The 17,176-nt window shown below is 48.0% G+C and overlaps 1 protein-coding gene across 2 annotated transcripts in view; it reads right to left on the bottom strand.

Annotated features, from left to right (window-relative positions):
• Nucleotides 1-17,176, bottom strand: part of mppe1 (metallophosphoesterase 1) — a 77,741-nt gene that overhangs the window by 11,426 nt on the left and 49,139 nt on the right. For both annotated transcript variants that reach the window (XM_078217018.1, XM_078217017.1), the window contains exons 7-8: nucleotides 14,818-14,940; nucleotides 342-482 (exon numbers count right to left, since the gene is read on the bottom strand). In XM_078217018.1, the coding sequence (XP_078073144.1) occupies nucleotides 342-482; nucleotides 14,818-14,940 (264 nt within the window). The remainder of the gene's footprint in view (nucleotides 1-341; nucleotides 483-14,817; nucleotides 14,941-17,176) is intronic.

The raw sequence follows: 17,176 nt of genomic DNA, 5'->3' as shown, positions 1-17,176 counted from the left end.
CCCTGACACTAAGGGGCAATTTAGCATGGCCAATCAACCTAACTCGCACATCTTTGGACTATGAGAGGAAACAGGAGCACCTGGAGGAAACCCACGCAGAAATGGGGAGAATGTGCAAATTCCACACAGACAGAGGCCAGAATCGAACCCGGGTCCCTGGCGCTGTGAGGCAGCAGTGCTAACCACTGTGCCACCGTGCCACACCTTCTTCCAATTCGGATGAAATGCATTCGAGCTAAAAGGTTAACTCGGTTTCTATCTCCAGCCGCTCCCTGCCCAGTGATTCATTCCATATCTTTAAATAGTTTAAACTAAGAAAAAAGATTCCATTTGCATCTTACCAGAAGGAAGCTGGGATTGTTCCGATTTCTCCAGTTAAAGGATGGGACGCTGATCTCAACGAGGTGTCCATCGTGTAGCACCGTGCAGGCACTGTGGGTGTGGCCACTGAGGATCAGACGTGGACGGAACCACCACAGAAGCTGGAAAGAGAGAGTTTGGTTACTACCAATATTTCAGCAGGTTGGAGCAGCTGTGCCGGGAAGAAATGCCCAGGATTATAAAAATATCCTAAACCAAAATCCAGGAAGGGAAATCTGAAAAATAAACAGAAAATGCTGTAAAATACTCAGCAGGCCTGGCACAACATCTATAGAGAGAGACAAGAATGAACGGAGGGAATATTAATTGTCTTAGGCTGCTGAGGTAGGGCTGGCAGCGGAGAGCGGGAATCTCGAATGTCTGGGATCCTCCACACTCTGCACCTAATGAGCTCCATTGGGTGCTCGCGCTGTTACTGGTAGATTCCCTGTTCGGAAGCCAGTCTAATTCACTGGCCAGCAGACTACGGGGGGTGCTCAGATGAGACATTAAGTGAAGGCGGCACGATAGCACAGTGGTTAGCACTGCTGCCTCACAGCGCCAGGGACCTGGGTTCGATTTCCGACTCGAATCACTGTCTGTGTGGAGTTTGCATATTCTCCTTGTGTCTGCGTGGGTTTCCTCAGGGTGCTCTGGTTTCCTCCCACAACACAAAAATATGTAGGTTAGGTTAATTGGCCATGCTAAATTGCCACTTAGTGTCGGGGGGCTAGCAGGGTAAATATGTGGGGCTATGGGGATAGGGGCTGGGTGGGATTGTGGTCGGTGCAGACTCGATGGGTTCAGCACTGTAGGGATTGTTTAAAGTTAGTTTATTTTTCTTAGCGTCACAAGTAGGCTTACATTAACACTGCAATGAAGTTGCTGTGAAAATCCCCTAGTCGCCACACTCCGGCACCTGTTCAGGTACACTGAGAGAGAATTTGGCATGGCCAATGCACCTAACCAGCACATCTTTTGGACTGTGGGAGGAAACCGGAGCGCCCAGAGGAAACCCATGCAAACACGGGGAGAATGTGCAAACTCCACACAGTGACCCAAGCCAGGAGTTGAACCCTGGTCCCTGGAGCTGTGAGGCAGCAGTGCTAACCACTGTGCTACCGTGCCACCTGTCTGCTCACTCGAGTGGAAGTAAAGATCTTATAGCACTATTTTTGAACAATAACAGAGGCGTTATCGCAGTATTACCAAGTTTTTAAAAATTCTTTCATGGGATGTAGGCGCCACCAACAAAGCCAGCTTTTGTTGTCCATTCCTAGTTGCTCCAGAAGTGATAAAAACAGTAAACGTTTCTACAAATATACAAAACGAAAAAGAGTGGCTAAGGTAAACATTGTCCTTTAGAGGATGAGAAGGGGGATTTAATAATGGGAAATGAGGAAATGGCTGAGGCATTGAACAGGTATTTTGTGTCGGTCTTCACAGTGGAAGACACAAATAACATGCCAAAAATTGATGACAGGAAGGCTATGGCAGGTGAGGACCTAGAAACTATCATTATCACGAAAGAGGTAGTGTTGGGCAAGCTAACAGGGCTAAAGGTCTCCTGGTCCTGATGGAATGCATCCCAGGGTACTAAAAGAGATGGCGGGGGAAATAGCAAATGCCTCGTGGTAATTTACCAAAATTCGCTGGACTCTGGGGTGGTTCCCGCAGATTGGAAAACAGCAAATGTTACGCCACTGTTTAAAAAAGGTGGACAAAAGGTAGGTAACTATAGGCCGGTTAGCTTAACTTCTGTAGTAGGGAAAATACTTGAATCTATCATCAAGGAAGAAATAGCGTGACATCTGGATAGAAATTGTCCAATTAGGAAGACACAGCATGGGTTCATGTAAGGCAGGTCATGTTTAACTAATTTAGTGGAATTTTTTGAGGACATTACGAGCGCGGTGGACAAAAGGGAACTGGTGGATGTGGTTTATCTGGATTTCCAGAAGGCATTTGACAGGATCTGGTGGATGAAACCAGAACTAGGGGGCATGGCCTCAAAATAAGGGGCAGCAGATTTAGGTCTGAGTTGAGAAGGAACTTCTTCACCCAAAGTGTTGTGAAGGGACTGACTACGGAATCTCTGTGGGTGGAGGTTAGGAACAGGAAGGGGTCGGTAACTTTGCTGGGTGTTTTCTATAGGCCGCCCAATAGTAACAGAGATGTTGAGGAGCAGATGGGGAAACAGATCCTGGAGAGATGTAGGAATAACAGAGTTGTCGTGATGGGAGATTATAATTTCCCAAACATAGATTGGAATATCCCTAGGGCTAGGGGTTTGGATGGAGAGGAGTTTGTTAGGTGTGTCCAGGAGAGTTTCCTGACACAGTATGTGGATAAGCCTACTAGAGGAGAGGCTGTTCTTGATCTGGTGCTGGCTAATGAACCTGGACAGGTGGAGGATCTCTCGGTGGGTGAGCATCTTGGGGATAGCGATCATAATTCTATCTCCTTCACGATAGCATTGGAAAGAGATAGGGTCAGGCAGGCTAGGAAAGTGTTTCTCTGGGGTAAAGGGAAATACAGTGTCATCAGGGAGGAAATTAGACGGGTAAATTGGAAGGAGGCATTCTTGGGGAAAAGTACCGAAGGAAAGTGGAGGATTTTCAAGGAATGTTTGTCTGGAGCTCTGCATGACAACGTTCCGATGAGACAGGGGGGTGTTGGTAGGGTACGGGAACCGTGGTGCACGAAGGTTGTGATGAACCTGGTGAATAAGAAAAGAGAGGCGTACAGAAGGTTCAGAGAGCTAGGAGGTGTTAAGGATTTAGAGGAGTATACGCGATGTAGGAAGGAGCTTAAGAAGGAAATTAGGAGAGCGAGAAGGGGTCATGAGAAGACCTTGGCGGGTAAGATTAAGGAGAATCCCAAGGCTTTCTACAAATATGTCAAGAGTAAAAGGATGAGATGTGAAGGCATAGGACCCTTAAAAGGTGAAGGGGGAAAAGTTTGTGCGGAACCGTTAGAAATGGCGGAGGTGCTTAATGAATACTTTACCTCGGTATTCACGGTGGAAAGGGATCTGGGTGGTTGTACTGCTGGATTGTGGAGGACAGAAAGGATCGAGCATGTGGACATAAAGAAAGAGGATGTGTTGGAACTATTGAATGGCATCAAGGTTGGTAAGTCACCGGGACCGGATGGGATGTACCCCAGGTTACTGTGGGAGGCGAGGGAGGAGATTGCGGAGCCTTTGGCGATGATCTTTGCATCGTCGATGGAGACGGGAGAGGTTCCGGAGGATTGGAGGATTGCGGATGTGGTCCCTATATTCAAGAAAGGGAACAGGGACAGCCCGGGAAATTACCGACCGGTGAGTCTAACCTCAGTGGTTGGTAAGTTGATGGAGAGGATCCTGAGAGACAGGATTTATGATCATCTAGAGAAGTTTAGTATGATCAAAAGTAGTCAGCACGGCTTTGTCAGGGGCAGGTCGTGCCTTACGAGCCTGGTTGAGTTCTTTGAAAATGTGACCAAGCACATTGACGAAGGAAGAGCGGTGGATGTGGTCTATATGGACTTCAGCAAAGCGTTCGATAAGGTCCCCCATGCAAGACTTCTTGAGAAAGTGAGAGGGCATGGGATCCAAGGGGCTGTTGCCTTGTGGATCCAGAACTGGCTTGCCTGCAGAAGGCAGAGAGTGGCTGTGGAGGGGTCTTTCTCTGCATGGAGGTCAGTGACCAGTGGAGTGCCCCAGGGATCTGTTCTGGGACCCTTGCTGTTTGTCATTTTCATAAATGACCTGGATGAGGAAGTGGAGGGATGGGTTGGTAAGTTTGCTGACGACACCAAGGTAGGTGGTGTTGTGGATAGTTTGGAGGGATGTCAGAAGTTGCAGCGAGACATAGATAGAATGCAAGACTGGGCGGAGAAGTGGCAGATGGACTTCAACCCGGATAAGTGTGTAGTGATCCATTTTGGCAGATCCAATGGGATGGAGCAGCAGTATAAAATGAAGGGTACCATTCTTAGCAGTGTAGAGGATCAGAAGGACCTTGGGGTCCGGGTCCATAGGACTCTTAAATCGGCCTCGCAGGTGGAGGATGCGGTCAAGAAGGCGTATGGCGTACTAGCCTTCATTAATCGAGGGATTGAGTTTAGGAGTCGGGAGATAATGCTGCAGCTTTATAGGACCCTGGTTAGACCCCACTTGGAGTACTGCGCGCAGTTCTGGTCACCTCATTACAGGAAAGATGTTGAAGCCATTGAAAGGGTGCAGAGGAGATTTACAAGGATGTTGCCTGGATTGGGGGGCATGCCTTATGAGGATAGGTTGAGGGTGCTTGGTCTCTTCTCCCTGGAGAGACGAAGGATGAGAGGTGACCTGATAGAGGTTTACAAGATGTTGAGGGGTCTGGATAGGGTGGACTCTCAGAGGCTATTTCCAAGGGCTGAAATGGTTGCTACGAGAGGACACAGGTTTAAGGTGCTGGGGGGTAGGTACAGGGGGGATGTCAGGGGTAAGTTTTTCACTCAGAGGGTGGTGGGTGAGTGGAATCGGCTGACGTCGGTGGTGGTGGAGGCAAACTCGTTGGGGTCTTTTAAGAGACTTCTGGATGAGTACATGGGATTTAATGGGATTGAGGGCTATAGATAGGCCTAGAGGTGGGGATGTGATCGGCGCAACTTGTGGGCCGAAGGGCCTGTTTGTGCTGTGGCTTTCTATGTTCTATGTTCTATGTTAACCTGTGGAATTCCCTGCCCAGTGAAGCAATTGAGGCTACCTCGTTGAATGTTTTTAAGGCAAGGATAGATAGATTTTTGAACAGTAAAGGAATTAAGGGTTATGGTGAGCGGGCGGGTAAGTGGAGCTGAATCAGCCATGATCTTATTAATTGGCAGAGCAGGCTCGAGGGGCCAGATGGCCTACTCCTGCTCCTGGTTCTTATGAGTGACTTGTTAATCCATTTCAGAGGGCAGTTAACAGTCAATGAAAAGAAAATGAAAAGGGAGGCGTACGTTAAGTCCAGGCAACTAAAAACAGATGGAGCTCTGGAGGAATACAGAGAGAGTACAAAGAACAAGAACAAAGAACAACACAGCACAGGAACAGGCCCTTCGGCCCTCCAAGCCCGCGCCGCTCCCCGGTCCAGGATTGAATCCTGAATCCAGGATCCCCGCCCAATTTTCCAGCCTATCTACATACCAATATCCTATCCACCGAGCTGTCCCTCACAGCTACGATGCTTTGTTCATTACAACCTATTAACTCACCCCCACCCCCCCATTCCAGACCATGTGATCTCCAGGGAGAGGCGAAAACCCAGAGTGAAAAACCCCAGGGCCAATATGGGGAAAAAAAATCTGGGAAATTCCTCTCCGACCCCCTGAGGCGATCGAAACGAGTCCAGGAGATCACAATGGCCCTGATCGGAAAATGCTTCCCAACCCTAGTCATTTCCACTTCCACGAACACCATATGAATTCCCTGCCCCCGAGATAGGTTCCCAACTATCCGCAGTCTCGCTCTGTACTGGCACCAGCAAGATGATCATAGAATGAAGCCTTGAAACAAGAAACAAGGAACAATTAGCCCGCGCCGCTCCCTGGTCCAAACTAGACCACTCTTTTGTATCCCTCCATTCCCACTCCGTTCATATAGCTGTCTAGATAAGTCTTAAACGTTCCCAGTGTGTCCGCCTCCACCACCTTGCCCGGCAACACATTCCAGGCCCCCACGACCCTCTGTGTGAAATATGTCCTTCTGATATCTGTGTTAAACCTCCCCCCCTTCACCTTGAACCTATGACCCCTCGTGAACGTCACCACCGACCCGGGGAAAAGCTTCCCACCGTTCACCCTATCTATGCCTTTCATAATTTTATACACCTCTATTAAGTCTCCCCTCATCCTCCGTCTTTCCAAGGAGAACAACCCCAGTTTCCCCAATCTCTCCTCATAACCAAGCCCCTCCATTCCAGACAACATCCTGGTAAACCTCCTCTGTGCTCTCTCCAAAGCCTCCACGTCCTTCTGGTAGTGTGGCGACCAGAACTGGACGCAGTATTCCAAATGCGGCCAAACCAACGTTCTATACATCTGCAACATCAGACCCCAACTCTTATACTCTATGCCCCGTCCTATAAAGGCAAGCATGCCATATGCCTTCTTCACCACCTTCTCCACCTGTGACGTCACCTTCAAAGATCTGTGGACTTGCACACCCAGGTCCCTCTGCGTCTCTACACCCTTTATGGTTCTTCCATTTATCGTGTAGCTCCTCCCTACATTATTCCCACCAAAATGCATCACTTCGCATTTATCAGGATTGAACTCCATCTGCCATTTCCTTGCCCAAATTTCCAGCCTATCTATATCCTTCTGTAGCCTCTGACAATGTTCCTCACTATCTGCAAGTCCTGCCAGTTTTGTGTCATCCGCAAACTTACTGATCACCCCAGTTACTCCTTCTTCCAGATCATTTATATAAATCACAAACAGCAGAGGTCCCAATACAGAGCCCTGCGGTACACCACTAGTCACAGGCCTCCAGCCGGAAAAAGACCCTTCCACTACCACCCTCTGTCTTCTATGACCAAGCCAGTTCTCCACCCATCTAGCCACCTCCCCCTTTATCCCATGGGATCCAACCTTTTTCACTAGCCTACCATGAGGGACTTTGTCAAACGCTTTACTAAAGTCCATATAGACAACATCCACGGCCCTTCCTTCGTCAAGGAAAGTAGGAAAGATCTCAAACGGGGAGTTCGAAGGGCAAAAAGAGGTCACGAGATGTTCTTGGCAGGCAGGATTAAGGAGAATCCTAAGGCATTCTATTCATACGTTAGGAACAAAAGAGTTGTCAGGGAGAAAATCGGACCTCTCAGGGACAAAAGAGGGGAATTATGCTTAGAACCCAAGGGAATAGGGGAGATCCTAAATGAATACTTTGCATCGGTATTCACGAAGGAGAGGGGCGTGTTAACCGGGAGTGTCTCGGAGGGAGGTGTTGACCCGTTAGAGAAAATCTCCATTACAAGAGAGGAAGTGTTAGGTTTTTTAGGGAACATTAAAACTGACAAAGCCCCAGGGTCTGATGGCATCTATCCTCGACTGCTCAGGGAGACGAGAGGTGAAATTGCTGGGCCTCTGACGGAAATCTTTGTCGCTTCTTTGGACACGGGTGAGGTCCCTGAGGATTGGAGGATAGCGAATGTGGTCCCGTTGTTTAAGAAGGGTAGCAGGGATAACCCTGGAAATTATAGGCCGGTGAGCTTGACGTCCGTGGTAGGGAAGTTGTTGGAGAGGATTCTTAGAGACAGGATGTATGTGCATTTAGAACGGAACAATCTCATTAGTGACAGACAGCATGGTTTTGTAAGAGGGAGGTCGTGCCTTACAAATTTGGTGGAGTTTTTTGAGGAAGTGACAAAAACGGTTGATGAAGGAAGGGCCGTGGATGTCGTCTATATGGATTTCAGTAAGGCATTTGACAAAATCTCACATGGCAGGTTGGTTAAGAAGGTTAAGGCTCATGGGATACAAGGAGAAGTGGCTCGATGGGTGGAGAACTGGCTTGGCCATAGGAGACAGAGGGTAGTGGTCGAAGGGTCTTTTTCCGGCTGGAGGTCTGTGACCAGTGGTGTTCCGCAGGGCTCTGTACTAGGACCTCTGCTATTTGTGATATATATAAATGATTTGGAAGAAGGTGTAACTGGTGTAATCAGCAAGTTTGCGGATGACACGAAGATGGCTGGAATTGCGGATAGCGAAGAGCATTGTCGGGCAATACAGCAGGATATAGATAGGCTGGAAAATTGGGGGGAGAGGTGGCAGATGGAATTTAATCCGGATAAATGCGAAGTGATGCATTTTGGAAGAAATAATGTAGGGAGGAGTTATACAATAAATGGCAGAGTCATCAGGAGTATAGAAACACAGAGGGACCTAGGTGTGCAAGTCCACAAATCCTTGAAGGTGGCAACACAGGTGGAGAAGGTGGTGAAGAAGGCATATGGTATGCTTGCCTTTATAGGACGGGGTATAGAGTATAAAAGCTGGAGTCTGATGATGCAGCTGTATAGAACGCTGGTTAGGCCGCATTTGGAGTACTGCGTCCAGTTCTGGTCGCCGCACTACCAGAAGGACGTGGAGGCATTGGAGAGAGTGCAGAGAAGGTTTACCAGGATGTTGCCTGGTATGGAGGGTCTTAGCTATGAGGAGAGATTGGGTAGACTGGGGTTGTTCTCCTTGGAAAGACGGAGAATGAGGGGAGATCTAATAGAGGTATACAAGATTATGAAGGGTATAGATAGGGTGAACAGTGGGAAGCTTTTTCCCAGGTCGGAGGTGACGATCACGAGGGGTCACGGGCTCAAGCTGAGAGGGGCGAAGTATAACTCAGAAATCAGAGGGACGTTTTTTACACAGAGGGTGGTGGGGGCCTGGAATGCGCTGCCAAGTAGGGTGGTGGAGGCAGGCACGCTGACATCGTTTAAGACTTACCTGGATAGTCACATGAGCAGCCTGGGAATGGAGGGATACAAACGATTGGTCTAGTTGGACCAAGGAGCGGCACAGGCTTGGAGGGCCGAAGGGCCTGTTTCCTGTGCTGTACTGTACTTTGTTCTTTGTTCAACCACATTGCTGTGGATCTGTCGTCATGTAGGCGAGACCAGGTGAGGATGGCAGATTTCCATGAGTGAACCAGATGGATTTTTACACCAATTGACAATGGTTTCATGGTCATTGTTAAACTAGGTTTTAATTCCAGATATGATTATTGAATTTAGGTTCCACCAGCTGCCATGGTGGGGATCGAGCCCCTGCCCCAGAGCATTAACCTGGGCCTCTGGATTACCAAGCCAGTGAGAAAACCACTATGCCACTGTCTCCCCTAAATTTATCGGTCAGCCAACCTCACTAGAACAGATTATCTGGTGACGATCATGCTGTTTCTGGGAGCTTGCCTTGTCCTGTTGCATTTCTCACAATCCAACAAGGCTATAGGCCAAGTGCTGGGAATTGGGATTAGGTGGGAGGTCAGGTGTTTCATATGTGTCGGTGCAGACTCGATGGGCTGAAGGGCCTCTTCTGCACTGTATGGTTCTATAATTCTAACAGTGACAAGCACTTCAAATATACTGCATTGTCTATACAGCACTTCAGGACATCCTGAAACCATGGCTGGAATTTTACCATCCCGCCCACCACGGGCAATGGACCGGGCGAGGGGCGGACCATCCCGCCCCATGAGAGGCACTGGATAGTACATCTTCCTCCTGCAGTTACAAATGGTGCCACTGATCGGCTTAGATTGTGTTTTTTAAATTTCTTCATGGGATGTGGGCATTGGAGTCAAGACCAGCATTTGTTGCCCATCTATAATTGCCCTCAGGAAGATTGAACCGCTGCAGGCCAGCTGACGTAGGTACTCCCACAGTGCTGTTAGGAAGGGAGTTCCCAGGTTTTGACAGTGAAGGAGCGGCAATATGGTTCCAGGTCAGGATGGTGTGTGGGTAAGGGGGGGAGCTGGCGGGTGGTGGCGTTCCCATGCACTTGCTACCACCGTGCTTCCAAGTGGTGGAGGACATGGGTTTGGAATGAGGCAAGTACGGACACTGCAACTTGTCACTGAGTGCAGATAGGCACAGACGGTGGAATTCTCCCGTCCCGCCCGTCACGGGAATCGTAGCGGTTGGGCCCGACCATGCAAAGGTCCATTCACCCCGGGCAGGATATTCCGTCCGAGGGCAAGTGCAGCCGGAAAATCCCACCCATAGTGTGAGCATGGGAATTTGCTAAGGGACGTTTAACAGTGAAGGTTAAGGATTAATCTCTTCTAAAATCTAGTAAAGTTTGCAATTGACATTTAACCAGAATTTACTGTTTTCTTTAATCTTCGTCAAGGATAAACAAGCTCTCTACTTGTTTTTATTCATTCGTGGGACAGAGGCCAGAGTTTATTGCCCAACCCTAGCTGCCCTTGAGCTGAGTGGTTTGCTAGGCCATTTCAGAGGACCATGATGTGGAGAGGCTGGCGTTGGACTGGGGTGGGCTCAGTAAGAAGTCTCACAATGCCAGGTTAAAGTCCTGTTTTTATTTGGAATCACCAGCTTTCGGAGCGCAGTAGAGTTATGGGGATAGACACAGATTTCTGCAGCCGAAAGCGAGAGTCCAGGACTGGAGAACAACTTAAGAGTGGTGGGGGGAGGATCCAGTTTTCGCAGTTCATGTAGATATCAACAATAGAGATAGAACTCCAGGCGTACGGTGATACAGTGGTTAGCTGCTGCCTCACAGTGCCAGGGACCCCAGGTTCAATTCCCGACTTGGGTCACTGTCTGTGCGGAGTCTGCACGTTCTCCCCGTGTCTGCGTGAGTTTCCTCCGGGTGCTCCAGTTTCCTCCCACAGTCCAAAAGATGTGCTGGTTAGGTGCATTGGCCATGGCCATGGGGCGGCACGGTAGCACAGTGGTTAGCACTGCTGCTTCACAGCTCCAGGGACGTGGGTTCGATTCCTGGCCCGGGTTACTGTCTGTGTGGAGTTTGCACATTCTCCTCGTGTCTGCGTGGGTTTCCTCCGGGTGCTCCGGTTTCCTCCCACAGTCCAAAGATGTGCAGGTTCGGTTGGTTGGCCATGCTAAAATTGCCCCTTAGTGTCCTGGGATGCGTAGATTAGAGGGATTAGTGGGTAAAATATGTAGGGATATGGGGGTAGGGCCTGGGTGGGATTGTGGTCGGTGCAGACTCGATGGGCCAAATGGCCTCTTTCTGTACTGTGGGGTTTCTATGATTTCTATGATAAATTCTCCCTCAGTGTTACCCGAACAGGTGCCGGAGTGTGGCGACTAGGGGATTTTCACAGCAACTTCATTGCGGTATTAATGTAAGCCTACTTGTGACACTAATAATAAATAAACTTTAAAATAAACTTTAGAACTAAAAAAGAGGTTCTGCTTCGAAAATACAAGCAGCTCGGGGTTAAATTAAAAAGCAGGTCCTCAAAGATAATAATTTCTGGATTTGAGCCACAAACAAATTAGTATCGGGTAGAGGAGATTAAAGAGTTAAATGTGTGTCTCAAAGATTGGTGTAGGATTCCTGGGGCATGGGTACCAGCAATGAGGGAAGTGTGAAAGTTGGACTGTTGAGACTATCTTTACGTGAACCGTGCTGGGATCGGGGGTAATATACAGACAAGAATTGAGGATTGGTTCATGGACTGAAAAAGAGTCAGTAAAAATAAAGGTGCCATTCTCAGGTTGGCGGTTGTGAGTATTGGGATACCGCAAGGATCAGTGCTGGGGCCCCAGCTATTCACAACCTGTATCAATCATTTAGATGTGGAGACCAAATGTAATATTTCCCAGTTTGATGATGACACAAAACTTGGTGGGAATGTGAGTTGTGAGGAGGATACAAAGAGGCTTCAGGGGGAGTTAGACCAGACTAAGTGAGTTGAAAAGAACATAGCAGATGGGTTATCATAGAATCCTACAGTGCAGAAGGAAGCCATTCGGCCCATTGAGTCTGCACTAATCACAATCCCACCCAGGCCCTATCCCTATAACCCGTGCATTTACCGTAGCAAGTCCCCCTGACAGTAAGGGGCAATTTAGCATGGCCAATTCACCTAACCCGTACATCTTTGGGAACGTGAGCTGGGTTTAGATCGCCATGAGACAGGTTAGTTTTACCCTACTGATAATAAAGTGTTGTTGCAAAAGTAATCCTGCTCAGTACGAGAGGAACCGCAGGTTCAGACAATTGGTGTATGTGCTTGGCTCAGGAGCCAACTGTACGATGCTACCATCTGTGGGATTATGACTGAACATCTCTAAGTCAGAATCCCAGCCTCACGTTCCTGTGGGAGGAAACCGGAGCACCCGGAGGAAACCCACGCAGACTCGGGGAGAACATGCAGACTCTGCACAGACAGTGACCCAAGCCGGGAATCGAACCCAGCACCCTGGTGCTGTGAGGCAGCTGTGCTAACCACTCTGTCACCGTGCTGCCCTGTAATGTAGATAATGTAGAAAAGTGTGAAGTTATCAACGTCTGCAGGAAAAACAGAAGTGCAGAGCATTTCTTCAATGGTGAGAGATTGGGAAGTGTTCGGTACAAAGGGACCTGGATGTCCTTGTTCACAAATCACTGAAAACTAACACGTAGAAGCAACAAGCAATTAGGAAGGCCTCCATCACAAGAGGATTTGAGTACAGGACATGCTGCAATTGTATAAAGTCTTGGTGAGGCTACACCTAGAGTATCATATACAGTTTTGGTCTCCATATCCAAGGAAGGATACACTTTCCATCGAGGGAGTGTAATGAATGTTCACCAAACTGATTCCTGGGATGGTGGGATGATCCGATGAGGAGAGATTGAGGAGACTGGCTCTGTATTCTCGAGAGTTAAAAGAATAAGAGGCAAAATTGAAATATACAAAATTCTTGCAGGGCTCAACAGGGTAGATTTAAATGTGAGAGTGTTCGGCCGGTCAAATTGGGAATCATTCATACTTAGAAACCTACATTGAGAGGTATAATTCCAGATAGTTCCTCAGGAAGGAGTTAAAGGAGGAATTGAAGGATTTGTCTGGCTCCTTGCCACATATTTATGTTAGTTTATCAAAACCCAGCTTTATTACACACTGCTGGTAGAAACCTGAGAGGAGAGATTCAGCAAACTGTATTCACAAAATAAATTATTAAAAAGCAATGAGAAAAATCATTGTACAGCATCTGTGCACCGAGTATTTACTGTCCTGTCAATCTGCAAAAATGTTTACAGGGAGTTGACAACTAACTGTACATTCCTTCTGGAACTTGTATTCCATCCTCTTTGAAATGTTTGTGTTGTTCTTTGGATTGCATTCACTGGCCTAGTAGGGTACCTTACAATTTATAGTATTTCACAGTAACTTCATTGCAGCGTTAATGTAAGCCTTACTTGTGACTAATAAATAAACTTTAACTTTAACTTTTAACTTTAGTAAGAAGTCTCACAACACCAGGTTAAAGTCCAACAGGTTTATTTGGGTCTGTTGGACTTTAAACCTGTTGGACTTTAACCTGGTGAGGTGAGACTTCTTACTGTGCCCAACCCAGTACAACGCCGGCATCTCCACATTATAATTTATGTGCAAGAACAGTACGCAGAGACACTAGATTATACATCAGTTTCTATTAACTACCGGCGAGGGATCGGGACGATTCTCTGCATTACAGCACATAATGGAGGCTCCTCGAGGGTGTGAAAAATACAGATAAAACCCGCAAAGAAAGGACAAAACAGACATTTCTAGAGCTTTTCATGGCCTCACTTAGCAATCACTAAAGTTTAGTCACTGCTATAATGTAGGAAACATCACAGCTACCTTACACACAGCAAGCTCCAAGAAACATCACTGCGATAATGACCTGTTAGTTAAGCGACAAATATTGGTCAGCATAACTCTTGCTCTTCTTCTGAAATCTTTTATATCCACCAGAGAGAGACAGGCACATCCAGGGATGGCAGGCCTGCCGTACGAGGAGTTCAGAAGAATGAGGGGGGGATCTGATTGAGGGATATAAGATGCTAAAGGGGATTGATGAGGTGGACATTGAACCGATGTTCCCCCTTGTGGGACAGTCTAGAACAAGAGATCATTGAAATAGAGAGAGAGGAGGTGGGGTCTAAACTAAGATGAGGAGAAACTACTTCTCTCAGAGGGTTGTGAATCTGTGGAACTCGCTGCCCCAGGGCGCAGTGGAGGCCGAATCAATCAACAAGATTCAAGAAAGAGATAGATATGTTTCTGATCAAAAGCGGGAGCAGGCAGGGTACGATCGGCAGCATCAAAAGGTGGTGCCTCGATTCCCAACTTGGGTGACTGTCCGTGCGGAGTCTGCACATTCTCCCCGTGTCTGCTTGGGTTTCCTCTGGGTGCTCCGGTTTCCTCCCACAGTCCAAAGGCACACAGGTTAGATGCATTGGCCGTGCTAAATTCTCCCTCAGTGTACCCAAACAGGTGCCGGAGTGCGGCGACTCGGGGACTTTCACAGTAACTTCATTGCAGCGTTAATGTAAGCCTATTTGTGATGCTAATAAATAATTAAAAAATTCAGCCATGGTTATGCTAGAGGCTCGAAGGGCTGAATTGCCTACTCCCAGTCATATATTCCAATGTTAATGACTCATCTGGAAGACGCCACATCTGGCAGTGAAACACTCCCACAATGCCACACAGGGGGGTATCAGCTTCAACTGTGGCTGAAATCTCAGGGGTGGGACCTCCGCCCACAACCATCTAACTCTGAGGACAGGGTGTGACCCACAATAACACGGCCATTACATGAATACAGCACTAACTATAGAAACTGCTTTACTTTCGTCTTTTCCAAAGCAACAGGGTTCAATGGGCAGTGCCGCCTTGCTTGCCCCATGAAAACAGAGGTGTTACCAAACAGACTTGTCTGCACCTTGTCTGTGCCGCACATCGGTCCCGGTATTCCTTACCTTTCTGGAAGCTTCGAGAGACAGCGTGTCGTATTTCTCCCGGAATAGCAGCTTCTTTTCCGCGGGAGATGCAGAATCTTCGCCTGTGCATTCCGCATCGCTGACCCGATAGAGAGGGTAATGCTGGAAGAGTTCAGAGCAAACAGGAAAACTATCAATGCAACAACAGCTGTACTAGGAGGATCCGGTAGGTTGAGGGTTAACCTGGGACTGAGTGCAGTACCGGCCACCACTGATATAAGGCGGCACCTAGAGCTTTGGTCAGCAGTGTAGAGTTAAGTAGCAAAATGTATAGACATGTCAGGGCGTCCTCTCCATACCCAGTCCCTCGACTGTAAATATATAGTCCTGATCCCCCCGACACTATAGTTAAGAAAGCTACTTTCTCAGAAGACTAAGGAAATTTGGCATGTCAGCTACGACTCTCACCAACCTTTTACAGATGCACCATAGAAAGCATTCTTTCTGGTTGTATCACAGCTTGGTATGGCTCCTGCTCTGCCCAAGACCGCAAGGAACTACAAAAGGTCGTGAATGTAGCCCAATCCATCACGCAAACCAGCCTCCCATCCATTGACTCTGTCTACACTTCCCGCTGCCTCGGCAAAGCAGCCAGCATAATCAAGGACCCCACGCACCCCGGACATTCTCTCTTCCACCTTCTTCAGTCGGGAAAACGATACAAAAGTGTGAGGTCACGTACCGACCGACTCAAGAACAGCTTCTTCCTGCTGCTGTCAGACTTTTGAATGGATCTACCTCGCACTAAGTTGATCTTTCTCTACACCCTAGCTATGATTAACACTACATTCTGCACTCTCTCCTTTCCTTCTCTATGAACGGTATGCTTTGTCTGTATAGTGTGCAAGAAACAATACTTTTCACTGTATGTTAATACATGTGACAATAATAAATCAAATCAAATCAAATACATAGTTCAGTAGTTAACAAAGACTCCTTAGTAACTTGGACAAGACTGTTTAATGGTGTCTAAACAGTACGCAGATCAGCATCCACATCCTCCATAAAAAAACTGAAGAAATCAAGAAAAGGACAAGTGATAGAATCATAGAATCCCGACAGTGCAGAAAGAGGTCATTCGGCCCATCGAGTCTGCACCGACTCTCCAAAAGAGTATCTTACCCAGGCCCTCTCCTCCACCCTATCTCCAGAACGCTGCGCATTTACCATGGCTAATCCCTCTAACCTACACATCTTTTGGACACTAAGGGATAATTTAACATGGCCAATCCACCGAATCTGCACAATGTTGGACTGGGAGGAGGAAACAGTGCTTCCATTGTCATAGCAGGGGCACTTCAGCAGGCTATGCCAGTCGTACTGTCCCCACCACGCCATGCAGACAATCCAGGAGTCATCCATGAAGTCGAGGTCAACGACCCAGAAGACATACAAGCCTTATCCCTGGATCAGACAATGTGGTTCCTCCTTCTGGAACGTGGATACCTTAGTAAACAGGCATCCAACAAATTCCAAACTAGACTCCAGCGCCAGAGTGACTGCCTTAGAAACAGAAACTATAAGCAGGAACCTGCTCCGCCATTCAGTAAGAGCTAGGCTGCAGCATGTAAGGACATGCCTTGGAGTCCTTTCCACTTAGTAAGGAAGTTAAAACTAGAGGACACAGCCTCAAAATAAAGGGGGGTCGGTTTAAGACAGAGTTGAGGAGGAACTTCTTCTCCCAGAGGGTGGTGAATCTCTGGAATTCTCTGCCCACTGAGGTGGTGGAGGCTACCTCGCTGAATATGTTTAAAGCGCGGATGGATGGATTCCTGATCGGTAAGGGAATTAAGGGTTATGGGGATCAGGCGGGTAAGTGGTACTGATCCACGTCAGATCAGCCATGATCTTATTGAATGGCGGGGCAGGCTCGAGGGGCTAGATGGCCTACTCCTGCTCCTATTTCTTATGTTCTTATGTTCATTCCTGTCCCTCCACTGAGGACAGTGAGGAATCCTTCATCCCATCGCTCCAGGTGAGGACAGTGCACAGTGTGAGGCACGGGCGGTACAGTGGTTAGCACTGCTGCCTCACAGCGCCAGAGACCCGGGTTCAATTCCCGGCTTGGGTCACTGTGTGGAGTCTGAACGTTCTCCCCGTATCTGCGTGGGTTTTCTCCGGGTGCTCCGGTTTCCTCCCACAATGCAAAAGACGTGCTGGTTAAGTGTATTGGCCATGCTAAATTCTCCCTCACTGTACCTGTTAGAACATAGAACATAGAACATTACAGCACAGAACAGGCCCTTCGGCCCACGATGTTGTGCCGACCTTCATCTGAAACCAAGATCAAGCTATCCCACTCCCTACCATCCTGGTGTGCTCCATGTGCCTATCCAAT

The sequence above is a fragment of the Mustelus asterias genome, chromosome 7 (assembly GCF_964213995.1).
Source record: "Mustelus asterias chromosome 7, sMusAst1.hap1.1, whole genome shotgun sequence".
Classification (NCBI taxonomy): Eukaryota; Metazoa; Chordata; class Chondrichthyes; order Carcharhiniformes; family Triakidae; genus Mustelus; species Mustelus asterias.
Note: the sequence above shows the minus strand (reverse complement) of the source record. Positions and strands in the feature narration are given on the sequence as shown.